At 33.9% G+C, this 22,451-nt stretch overlaps 1 protein-coding gene across 3 annotated transcripts in view; it reads left to right on the top strand.

Annotated features, from left to right (window-relative positions):
• Positions 1–22,451, top strand: part of MTTP (microsomal triglyceride transfer protein) — a 53,741-nt gene that overhangs the window by 11,611 nt on the left and 19,679 nt on the right. For all 3 annotated transcript variants that reach the window (XM_023531403.1, XM_023531402.1, XM_011361525.1), the window contains exons 2-10: positions 2,755–2,942; positions 4,231–4,374; positions 10,060–10,167; positions 11,365–11,481; positions 11,795–11,934; positions 13,607–13,757; positions 16,139–16,296; positions 19,191–19,359; positions 20,211–20,318. In XM_023531403.1, the coding sequence (XP_023387171.1) occupies positions 2,755–2,942; positions 4,231–4,374; positions 10,060–10,167; positions 11,365–11,481; positions 11,795–11,934; positions 13,607–13,757; positions 16,139–16,296; positions 19,191–19,359; positions 20,211–20,318 (1,283 nt within the window). The remainder of the gene's footprint in view (positions 1–2,754; positions 2,943–4,230; positions 4,375–10,059; positions 10,168–11,364; positions 11,482–11,794; positions 11,935–13,606; positions 13,758–16,138; positions 16,297–19,190; positions 19,360–20,210; positions 20,319–22,451) is intronic.

Below are 22,451 nucleotides of genomic sequence, written 5' to 3'. Positions count from 1 at the left end.
GATCTCTCAACACATAAACAAAGAAATATTTATCAAACAGGAAAGGATAGCAGGGAAAACACTACAGCATAATCCACTTATTTGAACCACTTTAGGCTTTATCTCCTGTTGAAAGTAGTAACAAAAAGTTTTAGGAGAACAAGGCTCATTCTTTCTTGTACTCTATCACTTGCAAGTCAATTAAAAACTGATCTACTCTTTTCACATTCTTATGACTACTAGTAAAGTGAAAGTAAGAAAAAAATGATCAACATGATAGTTTGGAAAGCTCTGAAATTTGAGAGCCTACCTTCCTACAAACTTTTCATAGTTATTTTAATCAGAAGACACATTTGTGTAGTCCACAAAATTTGGACCTCAATAAATTTAAATGTCAGATTCTGCATTATATCTGCTATGTTGAGTTGAACACAAAGTCAGCTTTTATCAGCTGTCACATAATGCTTACCTTTTAGAATTCCTATGAGGATTAGTTAAGAGAAGATGTATTTCCTTTATGCCTTGCGTGGAATTTGATAGGTGTCATTAAAAAAAGGCTTCTCTAGCCAAAATATCTTTCCTGGCTAGAAGGCCAATTTTTGAACCTGTAGCAGTGTCCCCAGTTAAAATGTGGAAGAGATAGAGGTAGAGAAAGCTAGAGGGAGTCACAGACTTCATCTCCTTCAAGGTTTTTCCTGACTTTTTCTGCCTTCTATATCTCATATCTGAAGTTCTACCTGACTTTGTGCTCAGACATAGTCTGTTTTTTTCTGTGTCTATGCACTTGGATACCTACTCCCACACTTTGTCAGATTATGTAATTTCACTACACATCTCACTCAGAATCAAATTCTAAGTCTATACAAAGTTCCCTCCAAGTCTTCATGCCATTCATAAGAACCTATTTGACCTTATCTCCTTCTGCTGTGTCTTTCACTTAATTTCAGCCTCTTTGGCCTCCCTGCTGTTCCTCCATTACACCTTCATGAACTCTCCTCAGGGCCTTTGAATCTGTTATTTCCTCTGTGGAGAGGATGTAGGGATAGTAGTGTGGGAGGGAATGCTCTTCCCACAGATATAAATGTGGCTAGCCTAAAGCCTTTGTCCAGAATATTACCTTTTCACAAAGGTCTTTATCCCCAATCCCTTTTCTGTTTCATTTTTCTTCATATATTTATATAATTTATAAGTATATATAAGCTTATTGCCCATCTCCTCCTCATTCAAATATAAACTCCACAAAGGTAGACATTTTGTCTGCTCATTAACTGGTATAGCCCCTGAGCCTAGAAAGGTGCCAACCACCTAGTGGGTGCTCAATACATCTCTATTGAATGAATGGATGAGTGAATGAATGAATGAATGAATGAATGTATTCCCTGCTCACGTCTTAGGAATGGAAACATGTTCAACCTAAAGATTTAGATGTGTATAGTATAGGTTAGAGCATGATCTCTAGAGCTTGACAGCCTGGGTTCACATTCTGATTCCACTACTATCTGAATGATCTTAGATAAAATGTATAATTTCCGTGTCTCTCGATTTCCTTATCTATGAAATGAGATTAATAATGGTACCCATCCCTTTAGGTTTTGGGGAGGATTAAATAAGGAAATGCACATAAAGCACTTAGTTTACTAGAGACACTGTGTTATGACCATTTTTCCTCAGGGCAGTAGGTGCCATAGTAGGTGGTAATGGAGACAATAGATGGTAAAGATTTTTCAAAGTTTTTCTTAATTTTTTGTCTTTGCAAAGTGATTTTACTCCCTTTCTCAGCTTCCTCACTTCTAGCTCAGTCATCTCAACCTCTTTTCCTGTCCTTCTGCTCATATGCATATTTCCTGAAGGGGGAAAAATGTTATAGTTCTCTGTTATAGTTAACTAGGCAATGCAATCTCATTAGCACTAAGGAAAAATGTATACTGAAAACTTTTTTTTACTACTTCCTGAGGGCTATAGGTAGAAAATATATTTTAAAAAGTTTGTATGACCATGAACTTCAAGTCATCTCTAGGAAATTCTTTGAATTAAGTCAAATTGAATTGAAAAGTGTGTGAACTATTCCATATATAATTTTTTTGGCTCACAATATTGACTTTTATACTATTTTAGCCTTTGCTAAAATTTTATGTAATGAAACATTTTATTTAGAAACAGCTGATTTAAATTTACATATGTATGGCCTTGAAATGTACTTTTGTACTAAAACTTTACTAATTAAATTAACAGAGTAAGTTACATTGGAGGGATATTTTTGAAATATTCAAAATATATGATTTAAGGAACTGCCTTTTAATTCCTAAAATTACTTTGGAATGATCCATTGCATTTAAATGATATGTTAATTACAAATGATTTTTATTAATTTTACAAAGCAATTCTAGGCTGAACCTCTTCTCAAAATCATATTCATTATACCATAATAAAGCTGGGGTAGGGGGAAGAAATAATATACTTAAAGGCAATAAAATGTTTCTTTAAAGAACATTTTGTAGTTCAACCAGAACACTATTTAGATAATCCGATTATTGATTAGGGATACAAACTAATGTTTCCAGAATAGAAGCTTATTTGTTTGTTTTTGTTGTTGCTCAAGCCAATTATTTTAGCACTTGGAGAAGTAGAACCATATTTTATTTAGCAAATATTTATTCAGCTCCCACTGGGCATCATTGAGCTGGATGAGGAATGCATTGATGGCAAGATAGCATAGTCCCTGGCCTTTTGTATGCCTTACAACTAAGACTTCACTTGTGTCATATTTTTATATAGGTCACACAACTGGTCTCTCATTAAATAATGACCGACTGTACAAACTCACATACTCCACTGAAGTTTTTCTTAATCGGGGCAAAGAAAAACTTCAAGACAGTGTGGGTTACCGAATTTCATCCAATGTGGACGTCGTCCTACTGTGGAGAAATCCTGATGGTGATGATGACCAACTGATCCAAATCACGGTGGGCATTTTCTAACCAGAAATGCAAACATTAGATGTCAGCAAAGTCTCTGAGAAGTATACCATTCAACAGCACTCGTTTTGTATTCTTGGTTATATGTTCATTTAGTTTGTTATCTATCACAAAAATAAGTAGATCTATAGTCTTGAAGTTTTTGCTAAAGTGATCTGATATTTCCAAATTGTTGAAACAGGCAAAAGAAGGCATATCCTGGTGAGTAACTGGAATATGATGTCCAGTTCTATATGTCATATTAATAGGCACATTTGCTAGAATCTCTTTGAAAAGTTCTGGGTGTGAGGAGCCTAGAATCCATGTCATGTGAAAAATGATTGAGGCCACTCTAGCTGAAAGAAGATATAAATTGAGACCTCCCAATTTTCTTGAGTTCCTTAAAATAAAAGGTGAAATCGCCAGTGAAGGAGTAAACTTTTTCTGTATTCTTCCTCAGGAAAGAACCAGGTATTCCTCTACATGGCAATATTTGGTCAGTAATGATGCTTTAGATTTATGGATTGAGAAAGTCAAATTGGATGGTTTTTGTGGCCTCTTCCAGGTTTACTTTATAGTGTTTCATGTTTGTTTTTGAAGGATCTAAAAGCAATAGATTTCTTTAGTAAAGTTTTTCTTCTTCTACATGTTAGTGTGAAACAGGTATACAGGACCAAAATTTGCTCCACTGTAACTGAGAAATAGTTGCGGTTATACTTTATAATGAGGTGTCATTGAAATACATTTATCAAGTGATCCTTGCTTTTTTGGATGTCTCTAACAGGTGTTGTGTTTTCCAAGTTGAATCAAAATTTTATTTTCCACCTCTCTGAGCCATTTATCAATAGAACAGTATTCTGCAAAAAACATTATGTATCTGCAAAAAACATTATGAATTCTGCAGTATTCTGCAAAAAACATTATGAATCAGACTGTTCATCTTTAATTTTATATATACAGATAAAGTACAATGAGACAGGATTTCTTTCAAACAAATTGTATGGAAAGTGAATATTATCAGGCAGATAGCAACAGCTATTTTCTACTCACAATTATTATAAACCTGAAGTCACAGATTCCTTTATCAGTATTTCAGCCTAATTCAGAAACCTAATTGTTGAATACCTTTTCCATTCTTTTAAAGTTAATAGCTAGATCCCATGAATTATGAATTGAAAAAACAGCAGAAGAAATTATGGCTAACACTGTTTATTGCTTTACCATTTTTTTTTCTAAGAAACTCTGATGGAAACAGATATAGACAGTTTTTCTAATAGATTTCTTTCCTCAATTCCAGATAAAGGATGTAAATGTTGAAAATGTGAATCCGAAGAGAGGAGAGAAGAGCATTTTCAAAGGAAAAAATCCATCCAAAATTATAAGAAAAAAAAATTTACAGGCTTTACAAAGACCTGTACTCCTTCATCTAATCCATGGAAAGGTAAAAGTAACTTTTTTCTCCAACTTCATATTTTTCTTTTCTTCAGGAGCTCTTATTTTTAGGTGATCATGGTATCACTACTTTTTTGGTAAATGGAATTTTTTCAAGAACTAATAAACAGAGGTCGCAAATTAAATGTTTCAGAAGTGAATCAAGGCATTGAATTCACATATTTTCTAACTATTTATGTTCCTTATTTTAATGAAAATCTTTATAGTACTTGTTTATTGTTGAGAGGAATTATTAAAAGGTTTATTTTTTATTAAATTAGGAAGGGTTACAAAGATATTGTAATGTAAACGTTCATCACAGATGATTGGATAAATTCAGGAAAGTAAACGAATTATGAGAATGAAATTATCTAACGTAGATAAGTGATATTAACTTGTTATGAGAATATCAATATCTGGCTAAAGTACAAAATTGAAGCTTTTGAAAGGATATGGCATTTTTAAAGTAGAGTTGATTTTTTAAAAAAGCATTTAGATATTATTTTAAAACTATGACTTTGAAAAGCATTTTATATATTAAAGTAATGAATAAATACAGTAATATCCATTTGAGAATTTGCTCAGACATTCCTATAAGTGCATTTCTTATGGTTTGATTCTAGTCTATTAAAATAGTCTTAATGTGTTTGGAATTGAGAAGCAATTGTGATCAGTGAATTATTTGGCATTATATATGTGGATTTATTAAAATCCACATATTGATATGAATAAAAATGCATTAGTAAAGGTGAATTTTAGGAACTAAAATAGAAATTTTAGAAACTAAAGTAGAAAAACAGAAAGGGACCCTTATAGTTAAAATTCCACATGTCTCAAATTTCTCTAGATTCAAAATAAAAGTGAAAACAAATAGTTTAAAATATAAATTTCAGACATGTAACATATTTCTCATCATGATGCATGTTTTTATGTAAAGTACTAAAAGAAGGATTATTGCGTAGTCACCTCTCCTACAACCAAATATGAAATTACCATCTCAAGAATGCTCCTCTTCCTTCTCCACTTGTCAAAATACTTACCATACTTCAGGTGTTGCTCACAGGCCTTTTCTTCTATGAAGTTCACACATTTCTAGAAATAGCTAGCCCTCTTTATAACCCTCTTAGCATTTTGTAGCTCACTCATAGCCTTATCATTTTCCTTTTGGTCATTTGTGTTCGTTGTTAGGTTATTGGTTTCAGTAGAGAAAATTCCCATTCCTTTTTATAGTCCAGCCCTCCACTCACCATCATGCCCTTCTGCTCTCTTTGTCCCCAAAGCACCCAGAACTATATCTTGCACTGACTGATTTGGTGTTGGAAGCCTTTTCCAACATTCTCTCATATTCCTGTGGACTTATTTCTATCTAAACATTTATCACAGTGTATTATAATCTTCTCTTTATTTGTCTGCCATCCACATTCAGAGTAAGCTTCTAATGAGCATCAGTGGTGTCTTTATCTCTATACATTCAGTGCCTTGCTCACAGTGTGAGCACAATAAATGTTTATAAACTAAAGGAATGAACAAATAAGGTTATATGTTAAAATGAGTTAGACTTTCAGAAAGGCTTTGCTTATTGTTTGCTTAATAATAACTAAATGGACTGAGTACTCAATGCCTGCATTGACTGAAAGCATTACATGAATTATCTCTTTTATCTTCAGGATAGGCCTAGGAAGCAGGTGTCGCTTAATCATCCTCTTGTGATAGATGTTGAAACAAAAATTAAGAGAAGTAAAGAAATTGCCTAGGGTCTTACAACTGGCAAGTGGTAGAATTGGGATTTAAAACAGAGTCTAAATTCAGGGTCTTTGCTGGAAACCATTGTTATACTGTCTTCTATCTGGAAAGCATTTGGAAAAATATCACTTCAGTTGACTTTCAGCATGCCTATTTCATTCTTCACCATATCCATGAACTCATTTGATTTTCATATGTCACAACTTTGTGAACAACACGACATATTGCTATTTTCTCTGGCTTTCCAACGTGGCAAAATACTTGAGCCCGTAAAATATTAATTGCATTTGTAGTTTTAATGACAACCAGTCATTTTACAGCCTCTTAGATATCAGTTGAGTACAAAGTCTGTTACACACAGACAACAAAAGATTCAGTGTCCTCACTGTTCAAAGGCTGGGATGGAGCTGCCACATCATTATTTCAGTGACTCCAACAATTCTAAAGGAGCTATGACTTGTGATGGTCTACTGTAGCCTCAGGTTAAAGTACATTGTGCTACCTTTCAATTACACGATAGAGTTCTTGGAAAAACATGACCCTGGAGACTAAAAAACTATGTGGACTTTTCAGCCACATCACTCTTAGAAAAGATCATTATTGAAACCCTCACTTCAGTTTATTATGAGAGAAATTATGAAAGGAAAGACTGAACTTCTGATTGACAATTTTCTTAAAGAGTATTTTCTACTCTAGGCTCAAACCGAGTTTTATTCCCTGAAATTTCTGTGATTTCAGGTATGCTCATCAGCATGTATTTTTTCTTTCCTAAGCCCCTTGTTTTAAGCCCCCATATTTACATTATAAAAGAGAGTCCATTAAAATACTTAGATACATCTTTTTTCCATGTTCACTCATCTCCCCTACATAAGTGTTTGGGCATGACTCTAATTTTGTCTACAAATCATAAATGAAGTTGGAAACATAACAGATTTCTGGTTAAGTTGATTAACACTGACAAGCAAAAGATGCTTCAAGTTACACCCTGGGACGCTTTCTTGGCCTGAAATGCTAATCCAGTTAACTGGATAATTACTAGATTTCCATTTTTGGCTTTCATTGTCAGTATTGATAAAATTAACCACGTGGCTGCTGAGTTGGCCCTTTGTTTTGTGTTGTTTCTAGGCATTGATTTGCTCTGTCAGTCTGGCAGTATGGTTTCTGTACACACACTGAACCTTCAAAAGAAATGTGACACCTTAAAAATCTAATTCTTCATATATTTCTTTACTTGTCTGTTTTTTAATGCGCTGTTTCCCAGCTATGCTCTGACTTAAATATATACCAAAAACATATTGAAAAGGTATAACTCTAGCTAAGTAAATGAAATAAAATGACTAATCTCCGTTTGCTGGAATCCGTTTTGTTCATTTTTGCAGTTTGGCCAGTTAATGGAATTTTGCTTTCTGTTAATCTTAAAGAATGTATAAATTAAGGGAATCTATAGCAGCATTTTTTCCCTAAGGAAAAAATATGAATAATCCTTACTGGTTCCAAGGGGAAACTGACCTTCCAGATTTGGCCAGAAGAGGCCCTTCGTCTCCTTTCCACAATCTACCCATCTCTCTCTGTTTGTTTCCTCAGGTTAAAGGCTTAGTTTGTAACTAGGTTGTGGCACTGCTGCTCTCCAGAAGCTCTAGGGACTGTGAATTTAGTTAAGAGTTTTGTGCTCTCAGATGTTCAGAGCTCATTTTGAACTGAAAGAAGAAATCAGTTTTATGGCTTGAATGTAATAAAACTTACTCAGTTCCTGTTGTGAAATAATAAATTTAAGATTACTATTGTGACAGCCATATAGATGGAACCACAAAGTTCTGACTTAATTATTATTTTTTTAATTACCGAAAGTCTGCTCAATTCTAACAGCTTTGGCAGTTAGCTAATCTGGATACCAGTGCTGTATTCACTTTCGATCTCAGTGGTCTGCACTAAGGGGACAGAATTTAGGCCCCAAAGGCAGCAGTCATACAAAGGAAAAAGAGACTTGTCCAGTTTTCTGGTTCCGGGGAAATAATAAAAACTAATAGAAAGAATGAAAAAGAAATTCTCTGTATGTCTCACAGTTTACGTTGTTTAGCCTGCCAGGAAAAAAAAAAAATCCCCAACCCCATTTTCTTACAGACCTAACTGTAAAGACCAAAACTTGATCTATGGAAGTGGACCAGAAAAAAATAGATGAGCACTTAGCCTTATGCATAGTCCAAAGATCAAATCTGAGAACTGGGTACTTGAAATTTTAGGTAAAACTTTATAAATAGTTCAGGCACATTTTGTAGCCTAGAAGGAAAGTGAGAATACCGAAGATAGTACAAGTAGTTTTCTCATTTAATGGTTCCCCTTGCTTTTTTAAGTATTTAAGACTCAGGCCAAAATAGTCACGGACCAGAGGCATGTAAGCATCACCACCAAGTGAGGCCTTCTGAATGTATCTGGGCTCAAGTCATCTAGTTATGAATTTCAGATAGTCATGATATCTTGAGATATCATACTCCCAAATATTCGAAAAGGAAGATACACTGTAATGCCTAAAAAGTAAGAAGACCCAGTTTACAAACTAGAACATCAGAAACTCAGCCTCGGATCTGAGAAATTTCCAGTGATTTGTTTGAGAATATGATACCACGAATTTTCAGACGCTGAGGTCACTATTTCAGTTCCCTCTTAACCTGGACAAACACAATTCCAACATTTATAGGTTTGTCCAATGTAATGACTGAAATTGATTGCAGGCCGGATAAAGTACCTAGTAAATCTGTCACTAGGCAGAGTATGTGTAGAAAATAAAAATAGGGATTTGAGGCACTCGTTTGGATAATTCAGGAAAAACATCTTTTTCTGAGGTACAAAATTTCATGTAGGCTGAATCATTCAGATTGATATTAATTGAATTCATTGCATAATTAATAAAATTTCTGTTTTACTTGAGAAGTCATGGTTGGCTTTAAAGAAAAATAGAAAGGCATTCAGGATATTTCTGGTAGAAGTGCTCAGCTATAATTACCATAGATCTTGGGAAGTTGTACAGGAAAGCTCTGTCTGTCCGTCCCCTATTTCTAAGTCATGTGTTGTGTTTGAAGTTAATACAGGGCGAAAACGATAGACTGCTTTTCAGAAAATGCTCCCTGTATTTTTGTCCTTGTTTCTTAAATATGAGCTAAATTATCAGAATGGTATGAGACATTGTTATCACTACCGTACCTATAATATCAAGGATGAAATGAAACTAACATAAGCCATTTACTATTGCAGTCTAATTGCAGTCACTTTCCTCATTCCAGCCTCTTTTTCCTGCCTTCTAAAGGGAAGCTCAGAGTAGTGCCTGGAGCAGGCTATGCAATGGTAGCAGTCTCAACCTAAAACCTTCCAATCTTCTACATCTTTGTCTACTGAACACCAGCATGAACGCTCTGAGGGCCATAGAAAGTCCCTCCTGTGGAATTTTGTCCGTAGGAGTTACAGCCATGTTTGGGCCCTTATCATAGCCCTTGGTGGCTGTGCTATCTCAGTAGTCTCAAGAGTGTTGAGCCTTTCTCTTCCAAAAACTTATTTCTTTGCTGTTATTTTTAAATTTGGTTAGTTTTTATTTCAAGCAGTTATAGGTAGAGAAACATGTTGACATATTCAAAGAGAATGTTCCTGATTTTTCTTCTCTTCCTTGAGTAATCCTTGCTTTCACAGAAATCCCAGCCTGTTTCTTTTCTTCTTTATATTATGCCCATCATGTTCAGAGCCTTCATTATCAGTCTCCTGAAATATCATATTCTGATGGTCTAGTTTCTTAGAAATTTAGATAGCTTCTTATCACAACAAAAGGTATCCCAGCTTTGAAATAATAGATTTCTTTCTCCCAAAATTCATAGGGGCAATAATCTGATCTTTCCTGCCACTTATTCAACCAAATATGATGTGATCTATTTTTGCTCCATTTATGTCTGTTCTTTTTTCCCCCTAGGTCAAAAACTTCTACTCATATGAAAATGAGCCAGCGGCCATAGAAAATCTTAAGAGAGGCCTCGCCAGCCTATTTCAGATGCAGTTAAGCTCTGGAACCACCAATGAGGTACTTAGTAATATTATTAAAAATCCAAAGTCTTATTTGTCAATAGAGTTGTCAAAATTATTTGTATAGATTTCTATTTGTAGAAATTCAGTTAAAAAGTTACTACTACAGTAATGCTCAGAAAAGGTGGGTGGAGTAGTAAAATCTCATTTACATATGAAAATACTATTTATACCAATGCGTACTCAAATACTGGGTAAAGAGAATTTGACTTAGCTTTACTAAGGAGACCTATTGATAGAGATGCAGAAAATCTTGGGGAGTGTTCCAGTGGCTTCACTGTGTATGACTAGCCCAATGGAGTGCTTATTAAAAATATAGATTCTCAGGATTCACTGCAAAGATTCTGATTCAATATACTAGGGAGGACCTAATCATCTCTATTTTAACAGTTCTCTCAGATAATTTGAATGAGTTTTCAGTTTAGGGACCCATTGGTCAACACCAACCCCTTTTCTTTTTACAGACAAAGAAACTGGGGTTAAATTAGGGAAGTTCAGTGGCTCCCTCAGTACTACACCTGGAATCAAAGGCAGAGCTGAGTCTAAGTTTCTTAGTCTGAATTTAGATAGCCCAGGAGTGAGTGAGAAAATCTGATACAAGGGCTGGGCCAAGGGAATGTTAGTTAGCTTGCTAGAGTGGAGGCTGGGTGTGGTGCTGGCAGAGGCCCATAGAAAGGCTGAGGTAGCTAAACAGAGTCCATATTGGGGTACACTTGCTTACACTCAATTTGTTGATGTGACATAATGAGTTGAATTAATCCAACAGCTTTTTAAAGATTTATAATCATACTCAGCTAGTCAAAGTGCATGAGCGTGCACATACATACACACAGCCTAGATATAGCATTAAAAGTCAACTCCTTTTGCCACATAATTACCCATTTACCAGAAATTTTTATTATGACCAGGCCATTGGTTCGATTATTCTTATTAGACATTAGAGAGAAGTAGGAAATCTTTTATTATTCCTTGGGCAATAAGAAGGCACTGGTAAGACTCAACCAAAGAGGATGGAAAAGAATCCACATGCTGCAGGCATCAATGAGTTAATCCTGTCTTCCTATTTTGTCAGCCTGGACAAAAAGAAGGCCTCCCATGATATATTAAGAGCCTCAATTTTTAAGCCATTTTCCACTGGAATTCTAGTGGTCCATGTGAGAATCCCCAAAATTATATTTTTTACTTTTATTTTTAGGTAGATATCTCCGGGGATTGTAAAGTGACCTACCAGGCTCATCAAGACAAAGTGACCAAAATTAAGGCCTTGGATTCATGCAAAATAGTAAGGTCTGGATTTACAACACCAAATCAGGTATGATTAATATCATTTTCTTTGAAGCATCCAAATAATTATGTTGTAGAGATTAGTTTAAATAATAGAAGAATAAGATAAAGATATTTTTGAGAAACATTTATAATTTGTAGTTTAGGGTATAGTTTCACATCATATCAAATGATTAGATTTCTTTTAATGTGCTATAGGGTTAAATGATGGGGGATGGTGTAAAGGGGAAGCTCCTTTGAGGATTAAAAGATAGTTTGATATTTGACTTAATTCAAAGATAGAAAGCTGATCGCATGTTACAACTACACATATTTATTTATTTATTTATTTATTTATTTAGGTCTTTGGTGTCACTTTGAAAGCCACCTCTGTCACTACCTATAAAATAGAAGACAGCTTTGTTATAGCTGTGCTCTCAGAAGAGACACATGCTTTTGGGGTGAATTTTCTACGAAACATTGCAGGCAAAATAGTATCAAAGTAAGACAATGCTGAAATTTTAATTTTTTTTATTCCTACATATTATATTTGATTTTTAAATATATATAGTTCTTCCTCATTTGACTGTGAGCTGCTTGAAAACAGTGACGATATCTTGTTCATCTTTTATTTTTCATATTATATACAATAATAGTGGCATATATTAAATACTTAGTGTTTTTTAATCAAATTTCATTAAAAATTGTTATTGAATAGAATTTAAATTTTAAAAAGACGATCAATTTGATTCATTTTGGTTTATTTTCTAATTTTTCTGTCAAACGTTTTCAATATTATGGTTAAAAGTTGTGGCATTTTCATGTTCTCTTCATGAGACTTTTTTGCTTTTGTTTTTGTTGTTAAGAAACACATACAAATTTTCACAGTAAATGCTTTGACAGATTTTTTATATGATTATAGTGCTTACATATTTGAGCTTGATATTTCAATTTGAAAAAGTTCTCTGATCAGAATAGTTCTCACAGGCTTAATAACTGGAATTTCAAATCTAATAATATGTGTTATTTTCAGATTTTAATTTAGAAGAACATCTTCTAGCATTAAATGTTTTATATCTTATGCCATTGTTTTGCAAACGTTTCCCTTGAAGTAATCATTATGTCGGAGGTGAAATGATGCAAAATCTCGGGAGAAGTGCCTCAAACCATAAATTCTTGAAATTTTATTGAAGTCTCATCTGGAGTAGAATTTCGTATTGTACTATTTTTTTCATATATTTTATATAAATTAATATTTTTAATTATTTATCAAGTTTATTAGGTTTCCGTTGCTCTTTAACAAACCATTCTAAATTTAGTGGTGTAAATAGCATTCCTTTCATAATTCTGGGGCTTGCCTTGGCCCACTAGGCATGCCTTGCTTGATGTCTATTATGCAGTTGCAGATAGTCACTGACCAGAGCTGATTCAAAGGTTCCGCCCTCACTTCTCTGGTGTCTGAGTTGAGAAGACGCCAACTACTGAGGCTCTTCATGTCTCTCTCTTTATCCCCATATGGCCTCTCAACATGGCAGCTTTAGGTAGCCAGACTTCTAACATGGCCATTCAAGTCTCCAAAGGTACACGTGCTTGAAAACACATGTACCCTTTCTTTTATGACTTAGCCTTAGAGGTCACATAGTGTCACTTCTGCCATTCGTTAGTTAGGACAGTCACAGAGTCCTGCCTGGGCTTAAGGAAAGGAATGTAGACTCTACTTGCTGGCGGGAGAGAGGCAAGTTTCTGAAAGAGCATATTAGACAAAAATATCATTGAGGCCATTTTTGGAAAATAAGATTTCCTAATTGTCTTAGCGAGTGACATGTGGTTGTATTAGAGATATCATTTTCAGAAAGCTGGGCTAAATTTAAAAAAGATGACATTACATACCTTGTTCAGCATCCAGCCAAATTTTCTTTTCTGTATTCTCTCATCATTATATTTTGAAAATCTAGACTCAAATTTTCAATCTTTAAATAAAATTGTTGCTCCAGAAAGATATCATAAATTACCTTGAGGTTTCCATTACTGCTGGAGATATAGCTTGAAACACATACAAAGACTAACACAACTTGAGTAAATTATTATCTTGTTTGCCAAAGAAATGGCAATTAGTAACTCTTTCACTCAACAGAATGCTGCTAATGTGATATTTCTCTTCCTTGGTTATACAGACAGAAATTAGAGCTGAAGACAACTGAAGCAGGCCCAAGACTGATGTCTGGAAAGCAAGTTGCAGCCATAATTAAAGCAGTTGATTCAAAGTACAAAGCTCTTTCCATCGTGGGGCAGGTCTTCCAGAGCGAGTGTAAAGGATGCCCTTCTGTATGTGTGAACAACTGCGTTGTGTGGCCAAATATGGGAATAATCGTGGCTTAAAATTCTGCTCTTTCTCTCTCCAAAGGAAGATTCGGTTAATTCTGTGAAGAAAGTTTTTAAAGAACTATTAGCCATCACCGAGTTACGACAGTAGCCTAAAATATACACTCGAGAGGATGCATGACACGATAATGAACAAATAATTACCATCTATTCATCTCAGACCAAAAATGTTGTGACTTAAGGACAGCTTCTTAAAAGTAGTAGCTAGAATGCAGGGAGACAATGGCCTAATGAAACGAGCAGGAAATATACTATCAAGAGTATGGGCAGAGGTCTAAATCCTGAAAGTTCTGCCACTTAATAGCAATATGTCCTCTGGTGAAATGTATCATTGAGCTCAGTGTTCTGAGTATTGCTGTGAGGACTCAAAAAGGATACCAAGCTCTCTGCCTAAAGTAGGGAACACTTCCTTACCACATCCCAATCTTTCCTACAATTGTAGCCAGAAATGAGATAGCATGTCCCCTAAAGCAAAGGGTAGATCATCTTATAACATTTTTAATCCAACAAAGAGAAATTTCACTTTTGGCCTGAATCCGTTTTGATGTGTGACCACAGAAATGACTTCAGGGTCCAGCATTTACTAATAATTAACCCCTGTCAGGAGAGCAGACCCTTGGCTTCATGCTCAGTTTGTAACTACCAAGAAGGTGCTCTTCCCTTGGGTATTATTAGTGTTCAGAAAAGTGGAATCATTGAGAATGCAATAATTTGCTTAAAGTACAAGGCACTAATTCCATACTAGTTTCTCAAATATACTAAAACTGAATTAAGGGAAAACCAAAATGAAACATAAAATTATCACTCTCAAATTTTGTTTTTCCTTTTATTATTTATTTTTTTTCTATATATTATTTAATGTTCCAGTTAATTTTCTAATGTCATATGACATGGAAATTATTTAGGAAAATGACTAACGAAACCAATCATCTTTTCTTATATTGCGAACTATAATTCCTCTCCCCAGTTTTCAAATATTATGAACCATCTAAGATTTTGATAACTATTTCTTCATTATTGTAGGAAGGGTTTATGTCTTTGAAGAATTTGCTTTTCCAACTTCGGTGTAATATCATCATTACGAAGCTTTAAAGAAAAAAAAAAATCTGACTTTACATTGATGTGCTCTCTCAGAAATGACCCAGTAATTCTTTAGCTAAGTACAGTTGGAATTTTTCTTTGCAATATCCTCTTAAGATTAGATAACCAACAGGGATTTGAAAAAGAACAAGATATGTCTATTGCTTATTAGAAAGAATGAATAATTTAAAACCTGGTAGCATGCTGATTATCCCATAGTCAAAGAGTTGGAGGTCAATAACGGGATTTAATAAATTCTTTACAACCAGGGGAAAAGTGGCAAACTATGAAAAATAAGTTTTTTAACTTATTTCAAAACCAAATGGTGTCATTAATTAAAACTATTTACCATTTTTAAAACTATAGTAGCAAAACAATAGTGCATGTGAAAATTACCTTTATCTAAATACTGTTCTACTTAATATAGATATATATATATCTATATTATGAAAAGGTAATTTTCACATGCACTATTGTGCTTAAAGGTAATTTTCACATGCACTATTGTGCTTAAAGGTAATTTTCACATGCACTATTGCACTTAATATAGATATATATATATCTGTATTAAGTAGAATAGTATTTAGATAAAGGTAATTTTCACATGCACTATTGTTATATATATATAGTTATATATATCTATCTATATATATATCTATATTAAGTAGAATAGTATTTAGATAAAGGTAATTTATCTAAATACAGTTCAGACCTTGACAATAGTAAAACATGGTATTTCATACAAACAATAAAATAGAGAGATAGATTAGGGAGGTCAAATTATTACGAAAGTTGATTTTTAGTGAGGTCCCAGTACATATGAAACCTACCACAATTCTTCAGCAGTTCTAATTTTATTCCCTCCCAAATATCCTGCTGTTAATGAAAATCCTGCATAATTTCACTATGGTAGTCAAAGCTTGGCCTCAGATATAATTTCCTTGGTGTAACCATAAAATAACCTATACGCCTAGAAGCCCAAGGTCTTTTGAGCTAAATACTAATAGACAAAATGGTCCTACTACAGAAGAGTCATACACAAGGTCAGCAGGCTTCTGTTTTTGCCTCTGAGAGGCACAGGAGTGTGATATGGGCAGGTGGTGATCAAGTATATTGAGGTAAGGCACCAAAAGTTTCTTTTGCCTGTCAGATACAAGGAAAAAATTATTTCTGGAGAGAGCATTCCTTGTAATTGTGGATGTTCAGCATTATAAATGGGGTATGAGCCTGAAGCTGTTTTGCAGCTCTCGGAGCACTGGCAGTCCATCAGAAAACACCTGCTGCCTGACAACCTCTCCAAGGCGGAGGCCACCAGGAGCTTCCTGGTCTTTATTCACCACCTCAGGACTGCGGAGAAAGAAGAGATCCTCCAAATCTTAAAGGCTGAAAACAAGGAAATTCTGTAAGTGCCTTGAACATTCTGTGAGGTTGTCTATAGGAAAGCATTTTGGTTATTTTTTTCGAGCAAGAAAGACCTACTTTTTTTTTTTTTTTTTTTACCAACTGCTCCTCCTCCAAATCAATTATTTTGTTGTCTCGCATTTTTATTGAACAGTTATACTGCAATGCAGTAATTTAATGATGACTTGGCCAGAAATGCAATAAAAAGTTTTCAGCAGTGTCTCAGAATGAACATTTTTTGAGCATTTATGAGTTTAAATAGGGTCTAGATTGGTGTACAGACAGAGGAGGGCAGGGCTTTATTATAATACAATGATACATGTGATGTCTCACTGTTTTAGAAAATGTATTCCAAGAGCTATTAATTTATACTTGAAAAGATTTCAGAGGTGATTATAAAAACAAAAAAAGTGTATGATTTTTTTTTCAATTGAAAAATGAGCTTCTATTAAAGATCCAGTGATCCTCCCCATCAAAGCCTTGTTTTACATAGAAAAGTGAGAACTGAGATAAATAGCCAAAAGAATCTAGAGAAAAGAAATATGTACACCATTTGGATATTTGATGAAAGAGTGATTTATTTTGCATGCATAATTAATAGAGTTGACTTAATTCTCAAATTTACTTTGTAAATACAAGCGTTTTTGGTCTGTAATACAGAAATTTATCTATAAATACAAATTCAGCTATATGATACTAATTATTCTAATTGATGAGGTAGAACATGACTCAATTAATTTGACATTGAAAACTAGCCATTAACATAATCAAAAGTGGAAATTGGCCACACACACACACACACACATACACAGAGCAGCTGTAGTTACTGATTTCAAAGTACTCAGTTACCCAAAGAGAAGAGAATTCAGCACTTTTCTTCTGAGAAGTCTGTTTATTCTTGATTGTATATGTTATTTACATGCCTTGAGGACATTAAAAAATTGAAAAAAATTTAAAAATGACTAAAAATAACTATTTAAACATAAAGTTAAAAGATATACAAAATCATAAATTTTCAGACTCTATTTTAATTATAGAACTTTAAAATATATCCATTGGTAGGGTGACTTGTCTTTATATCAAAGATGAAAATACTAACAAGAAAAATGCAAAAACTAGCTATAATTTAGAATAGGGATTACACTAACCTTATTTGTATCCTAAAAATCTTAAGGCAGCAATAGTTTGGATGACTTCATTATTTATTTTCTAAGTCAGATTATTTACACAATATTGTACCATATCATATATAACATATATATAGCACAGTGTAGAAGAAAAGATATGAGGATGAACTGAAATCAAAAGACCTAGTTTTAAATTCTGACCCATCAGTGTATATAGCCTTCAAGCAAGTCATTTACATTTGGCCTCTCTGAGCCTCACTTTCAACATCTGTAAAATACAGAGAATAATTCCTTTTATTTATTGTACGAAAGGCAGGGTAGTAGAATGTAACATTTCCTAGAATGTTTGTGGTGTGTATGCTGTAATTTGTAGAATATTAACAATTATGGCAAGAGGAAACTGAGCAACTGAGTTTGCAAAACACTGGATAAAACCAAGCCAAATAGTTCTCTCTGCAGCTGAAATTTTTAACATCTTTAATATGATAATTCGTGTATAAATTTCCTTAAGCATTTTCTAAACTTACATGACCTTAAAATTACCTTTTCTTAAAGCATTTTGTAGGACTAGTGTTGTATGGAAAACACTTTGGGAAATATTGATGTAATTGAAAGACCGTAGACTCCAGAGTCAGAAAAACCTGAGTTCCAATCCTAGCTATACTCTTATCAGCTATGGGACCTTGAACAAATGATGACTCGATATCTTTGAGTCTGTTTCCTCATATGTAAGGGGGGATATTAGTATTTAGCTGACAAAGATGTTTAGTGAGGTGATCATATTAACAATGGCATATATTTATATAGCATTTATAATGTGCCAAACACTATTCTCAGTGTTTTACATACATTATGTAATTTAATCCTCTCACTAAGTCTAAAGTAACTACTATTTTTAGCCCCATGTTACAGATGAAGAAATTAAAGCAAAGAGAGTTTGCAAACCTAAAATTTCTAGCGCAGAGCTTCTATAATAGACACTTAAATATCTCTCAGCTTCTGCTTCATTCACGGGGTTTTTGTTAGGATCAAAATTACATAGTATAAGTATATCTTTTTTAAGTATAAAGCAGTAAATACATGTATGGTGTGTTTATGTGGATGTGGAATAAAATATTTACATACATAATATGTTCATTAGTATGAAAATTAGTTTCAGAAGTTTTAGCATCCCAGACTCAACCAATCAAAGATTCTTGATGAGTAGAATATGTAACTAGAACTTTCCTGTAGGAGTTCTGCTCTGCTCACACGTAATCGTGTGGTTGAACATTTTTTTTTTTTTTTTAAAAAGAACAAAAACTCTCCCTTGGATATAAATTAATGTTAAGAGAATTTTCCATCTTTCCATTAAATAATACTGCCCTAGTTAAGCATTGTATATGCATATATTTGCAAAGCTAATTAGAAAAAGAGAATCAATTTTTGGAACCATAGTTTTTGCATTACTTATACAGAAAGGAATTTGGATCTAATTTATCATTTTATTTATATAATTTTTACTTACAAATCTCCAAATTATATTTGGCTTATGGTAATATATTAAAATTGGTTTGTATATTCTGAGTACACATTGAATGAGAGAAGTTTGAAATTAAACGAGGGGAGGATCTTTTTGAGAAAGTCATTCTTTTTTTGTTGTTCACACAAAAATGATTTCACCTCTTTAGAGAACTCAAACCAATGTAGAATCTGTAAATGGTAGAGATTTTAAATAATTCCTTAAGGACCCTAAATATTTCTATCCATTATTATGCCTTTTTTGTAGACCTCAGCTGGTGGATGCTGTCACCTCTGCTCAGACCCCAGACTCATTAGATGCTATTTTGGACTTTTTGGATTTCAAAAGTGACAGTAGCATTATCCTCCAGGAGAGGTTTCTCTATGCCTGTGGATTTGCCTCCCATCCCAATGAAGAACTCCTGAGAGCCCTCATTGTAAGTCGAATGGACACTGGGAATGTAAAGACTCTCAGCTGCTGAAAAGCTCTTAAGAATCTAATAATTAGAAGTTGTTCATATCAGAATGAAGGCAGAACTAGAGCATTCCCATTATTCATATTCAAATTATATTGAACTATTTTCTATCCATTAATCATTAACTCTTCAGTAAATAGTCTTTGCAATTCCTCTAAATAACATAAACTCTACTCTGTGGAAATTTAAAGATTGTGTTCACCTATCATATAATGTGATGTTGGATAAAATTTCAGAGGGAAAAGTCTTGGTTATGCTTCAAAATTTGATTTTAAAAGATTTGTTTTGACTTCAAAAATTTTCATGATATGTAATACACAATATGTTGAAAAGATACAATTCTTTCAATATTTAAAAATTTATGTTGGAAACACAAACTAGACTTCTCTAGGGTCCAAGATATTTTTTGAGTACATTAGTCCACTTATAATTTAGTCAAATAGTTCATAATCTTTTTGGAAAGAAAATGGGCCTATTTGAGAATCTGATAAAAGCAATGAAGCCCCTTTTTACCCATCCATAAAATTTTACAGACTATTTTTTTTTTTGGTTCACTGACCCAGTGAATTCAATCCATAAACCTCTAGGGATTCTTACTTATGTTAAGAATATCTAGAAAGGGGATATTCTATTAACTGTTTCTTTCAGACTTATATAGTGAATTTGTAAGTGTCTCCAAAGCAAAATTCTGAGTTTGAAGTCTAGGAACATAACAACAATTTTCTCAGGCATTGATTATTTCTTAACTAAAAATGTCCCTTGGAAATGTTTAAATGTTTTGTTAACCTATTTTCTCCCTGTTTGGCTAATAGAGTAAGTTCAAAGGTTCCTTTGCAAGCAATGACATCAGAGAAACTGTTATGATTGTCATTGGGGCCGTCGTCAGGAAGCTGTGTCAGAATGAAGGCTGCAAACTCAAAGTAAGTGTGATCCACCCTCATGTACTATATATAGAGTTGCAGATCATCCTATTTAACACTCACCATGCTGCCTACCACTGGCACTCCTAATCCCCCTTATCCTACTCTACTTTCCTTATTTGCATAGCCATTATTGCCATCCAACATACTTTATAATTCAGTTATTTATTATATTTTTTGTTTACTTCTGTCTCCCAATAACATGTAAGCTCCATCAAGTATTGGATCTTTCTTTGTTCAACACCAATTGCTTAAAATGGTGCCTGGTATATAGATAATGTTCAATTAATATTTGGTAAAAGTGAATAGTCCATTAATCCCCCATCAACATATACTTATTGAGTGCCCACTATGTATTCAGTTTGAATGGTATGTATGGTATAGTTCTTGCTCTTAGAAAAATACTAGACTCTAGAGCTACCTCCTAGAGCAGAACTTTATCTATAGTAATTGTGGTTTGCAGTTTTGAGTTCTGATGGTAGGAATTATTTACTTCTAATTACTTAAGACTTTACATTTTATTTCTAATTTTATTTTCTCAAAGCTTCTCTACTTTTCTGAGTGGACTATCAATTTTAACATCGTTCTCATTAAAACAAAACAAAAGAAAACTTCACTTTGTAAGCATTACTAAATATGGAAAATTCAAATGAGTTAATATACAACACAGCCCATCTTTCTATAATGCAAATAGATTAAAGATGTTGAATATATAAACAGTTTTTTTCTGTCTACATTTATCATATAGCCAGCTTCCAGTAGCATTTTTCTTCTATTTTAAAAAGACATCACTACATTGTTGTCCTTACTGAGTGCTTGCTATTAAAAACTATAGAGAACATTCTTGAAACCAAATAGTTCCAAAAGAGGCAATTCATATGTAGAATGTGAACTAAATATAAAAAAGATTAATCGCTAAAAAAACGAAGGCATCGAAAATTTTGAGTATCAGTTTATTAAGATCTGGCAGAAATCAAATGTGTATAATTTTATGATGTTCAAAAACTGACTTCTTATATTTTTCAATTTCCATGGTTATTTAAGTAGCTGGTTTATTTCAGCAATCATATATCAAATATCTTGGCTAAAGACAAAACTCACATATAAAAACATTCAGCAGTATTTGATGAGCATTTACTCTGTGCTAGGTATGATGCTAATACCTTAATATAAAGATACATAAAATATTCTACCATCCTCAATGAACTCCTAGTTTGTTTATCAAATGCAAACAGATAAATACAATAATATTAAAACATAAAAAGAGTGCTTTGAGAATACAGAATATGTAGCAAATGATTCTGTTTGGGGTGCTGGGGAAGTTTTCACCAAAATGGTAATACTTGAGCTTAGTCTAGAAGAGCTTTGTAGGTGAAGAGATAGTGGTATAGAATGAAGAACAGTCTGTGAAAAGGATTAAAGTCAAAGTGTTCCTGGTATGCTTGGGAATAGTGAGAAATTCTGTGGGACTGGAGCACAAAATATATATGTTTGTGGGGCAGATAAGTGGGAGTGGAGATGTAGAAAAGGGGAGAAGAGAGGTAGACTGCATCTCTTTGAGCACAAGCTAGGGAGTCTGGCCTTCAATCTATATGGAAAAGGGAGAACAGTGTGATTTTTAGGCAGGTGAATGATGTGCTCAGGTGTTTTATTTAGAAAGAAGCAAAATGGTGTATTGCCTGGGTGTTGGCTAGATTAGAGCCAGTGATATCTGATTGGAAAATCCCTTGCAACAACCTGAGAAAGAATGAGTAAAGCTGTGATTAATGTAGGAACAGTAAGGTTAGAAAAGGAGGCAGATTCAAGAGCCATTTAGGAAGTAGAGTCAATATAGTATTTTATACTGACAGGATGTGGAGAATGAGAAGGAAATAAGAATCTAGATGACTATTAAGTTTTTAGGTTAGGATAATAGATTTATGATGATGTCAACCACTTAAGCCAAGGTTATAGAACCTAGTTTGGGGGTGGGAAGAAGGTAGAGCTATTAATTTTGGGGGGCCATGTTAAACTTGAAATCCTTTGGGCTACCAGGTAGAGTTGTCCAACGGGCAGATTGCCCTACCCATCTGCAGCCCAGAGAACTGTTAACACCAAGAAAGGAGAGTGGCTGAAATTTGGGGAGAGTAGGAT

The sequence above is a fragment of the Pteropus vampyrus genome, unplaced genomic scaffold (genome assembly GCF_000151845.1).
Source record: "Pteropus vampyrus isolate Shadow unplaced genomic scaffold, Pvam_2.0 Scaffold67, whole genome shotgun sequence".
NCBI lineage: Eukaryota > Metazoa > Chordata > Mammalia > Chiroptera > Pteropodidae > Pteropus > Pteropus vampyrus.
The sequence above is the reverse complement of the archived record's forward strand: the minus strand, read 5'-3'. Positions and strand labels throughout refer to the sequence as shown.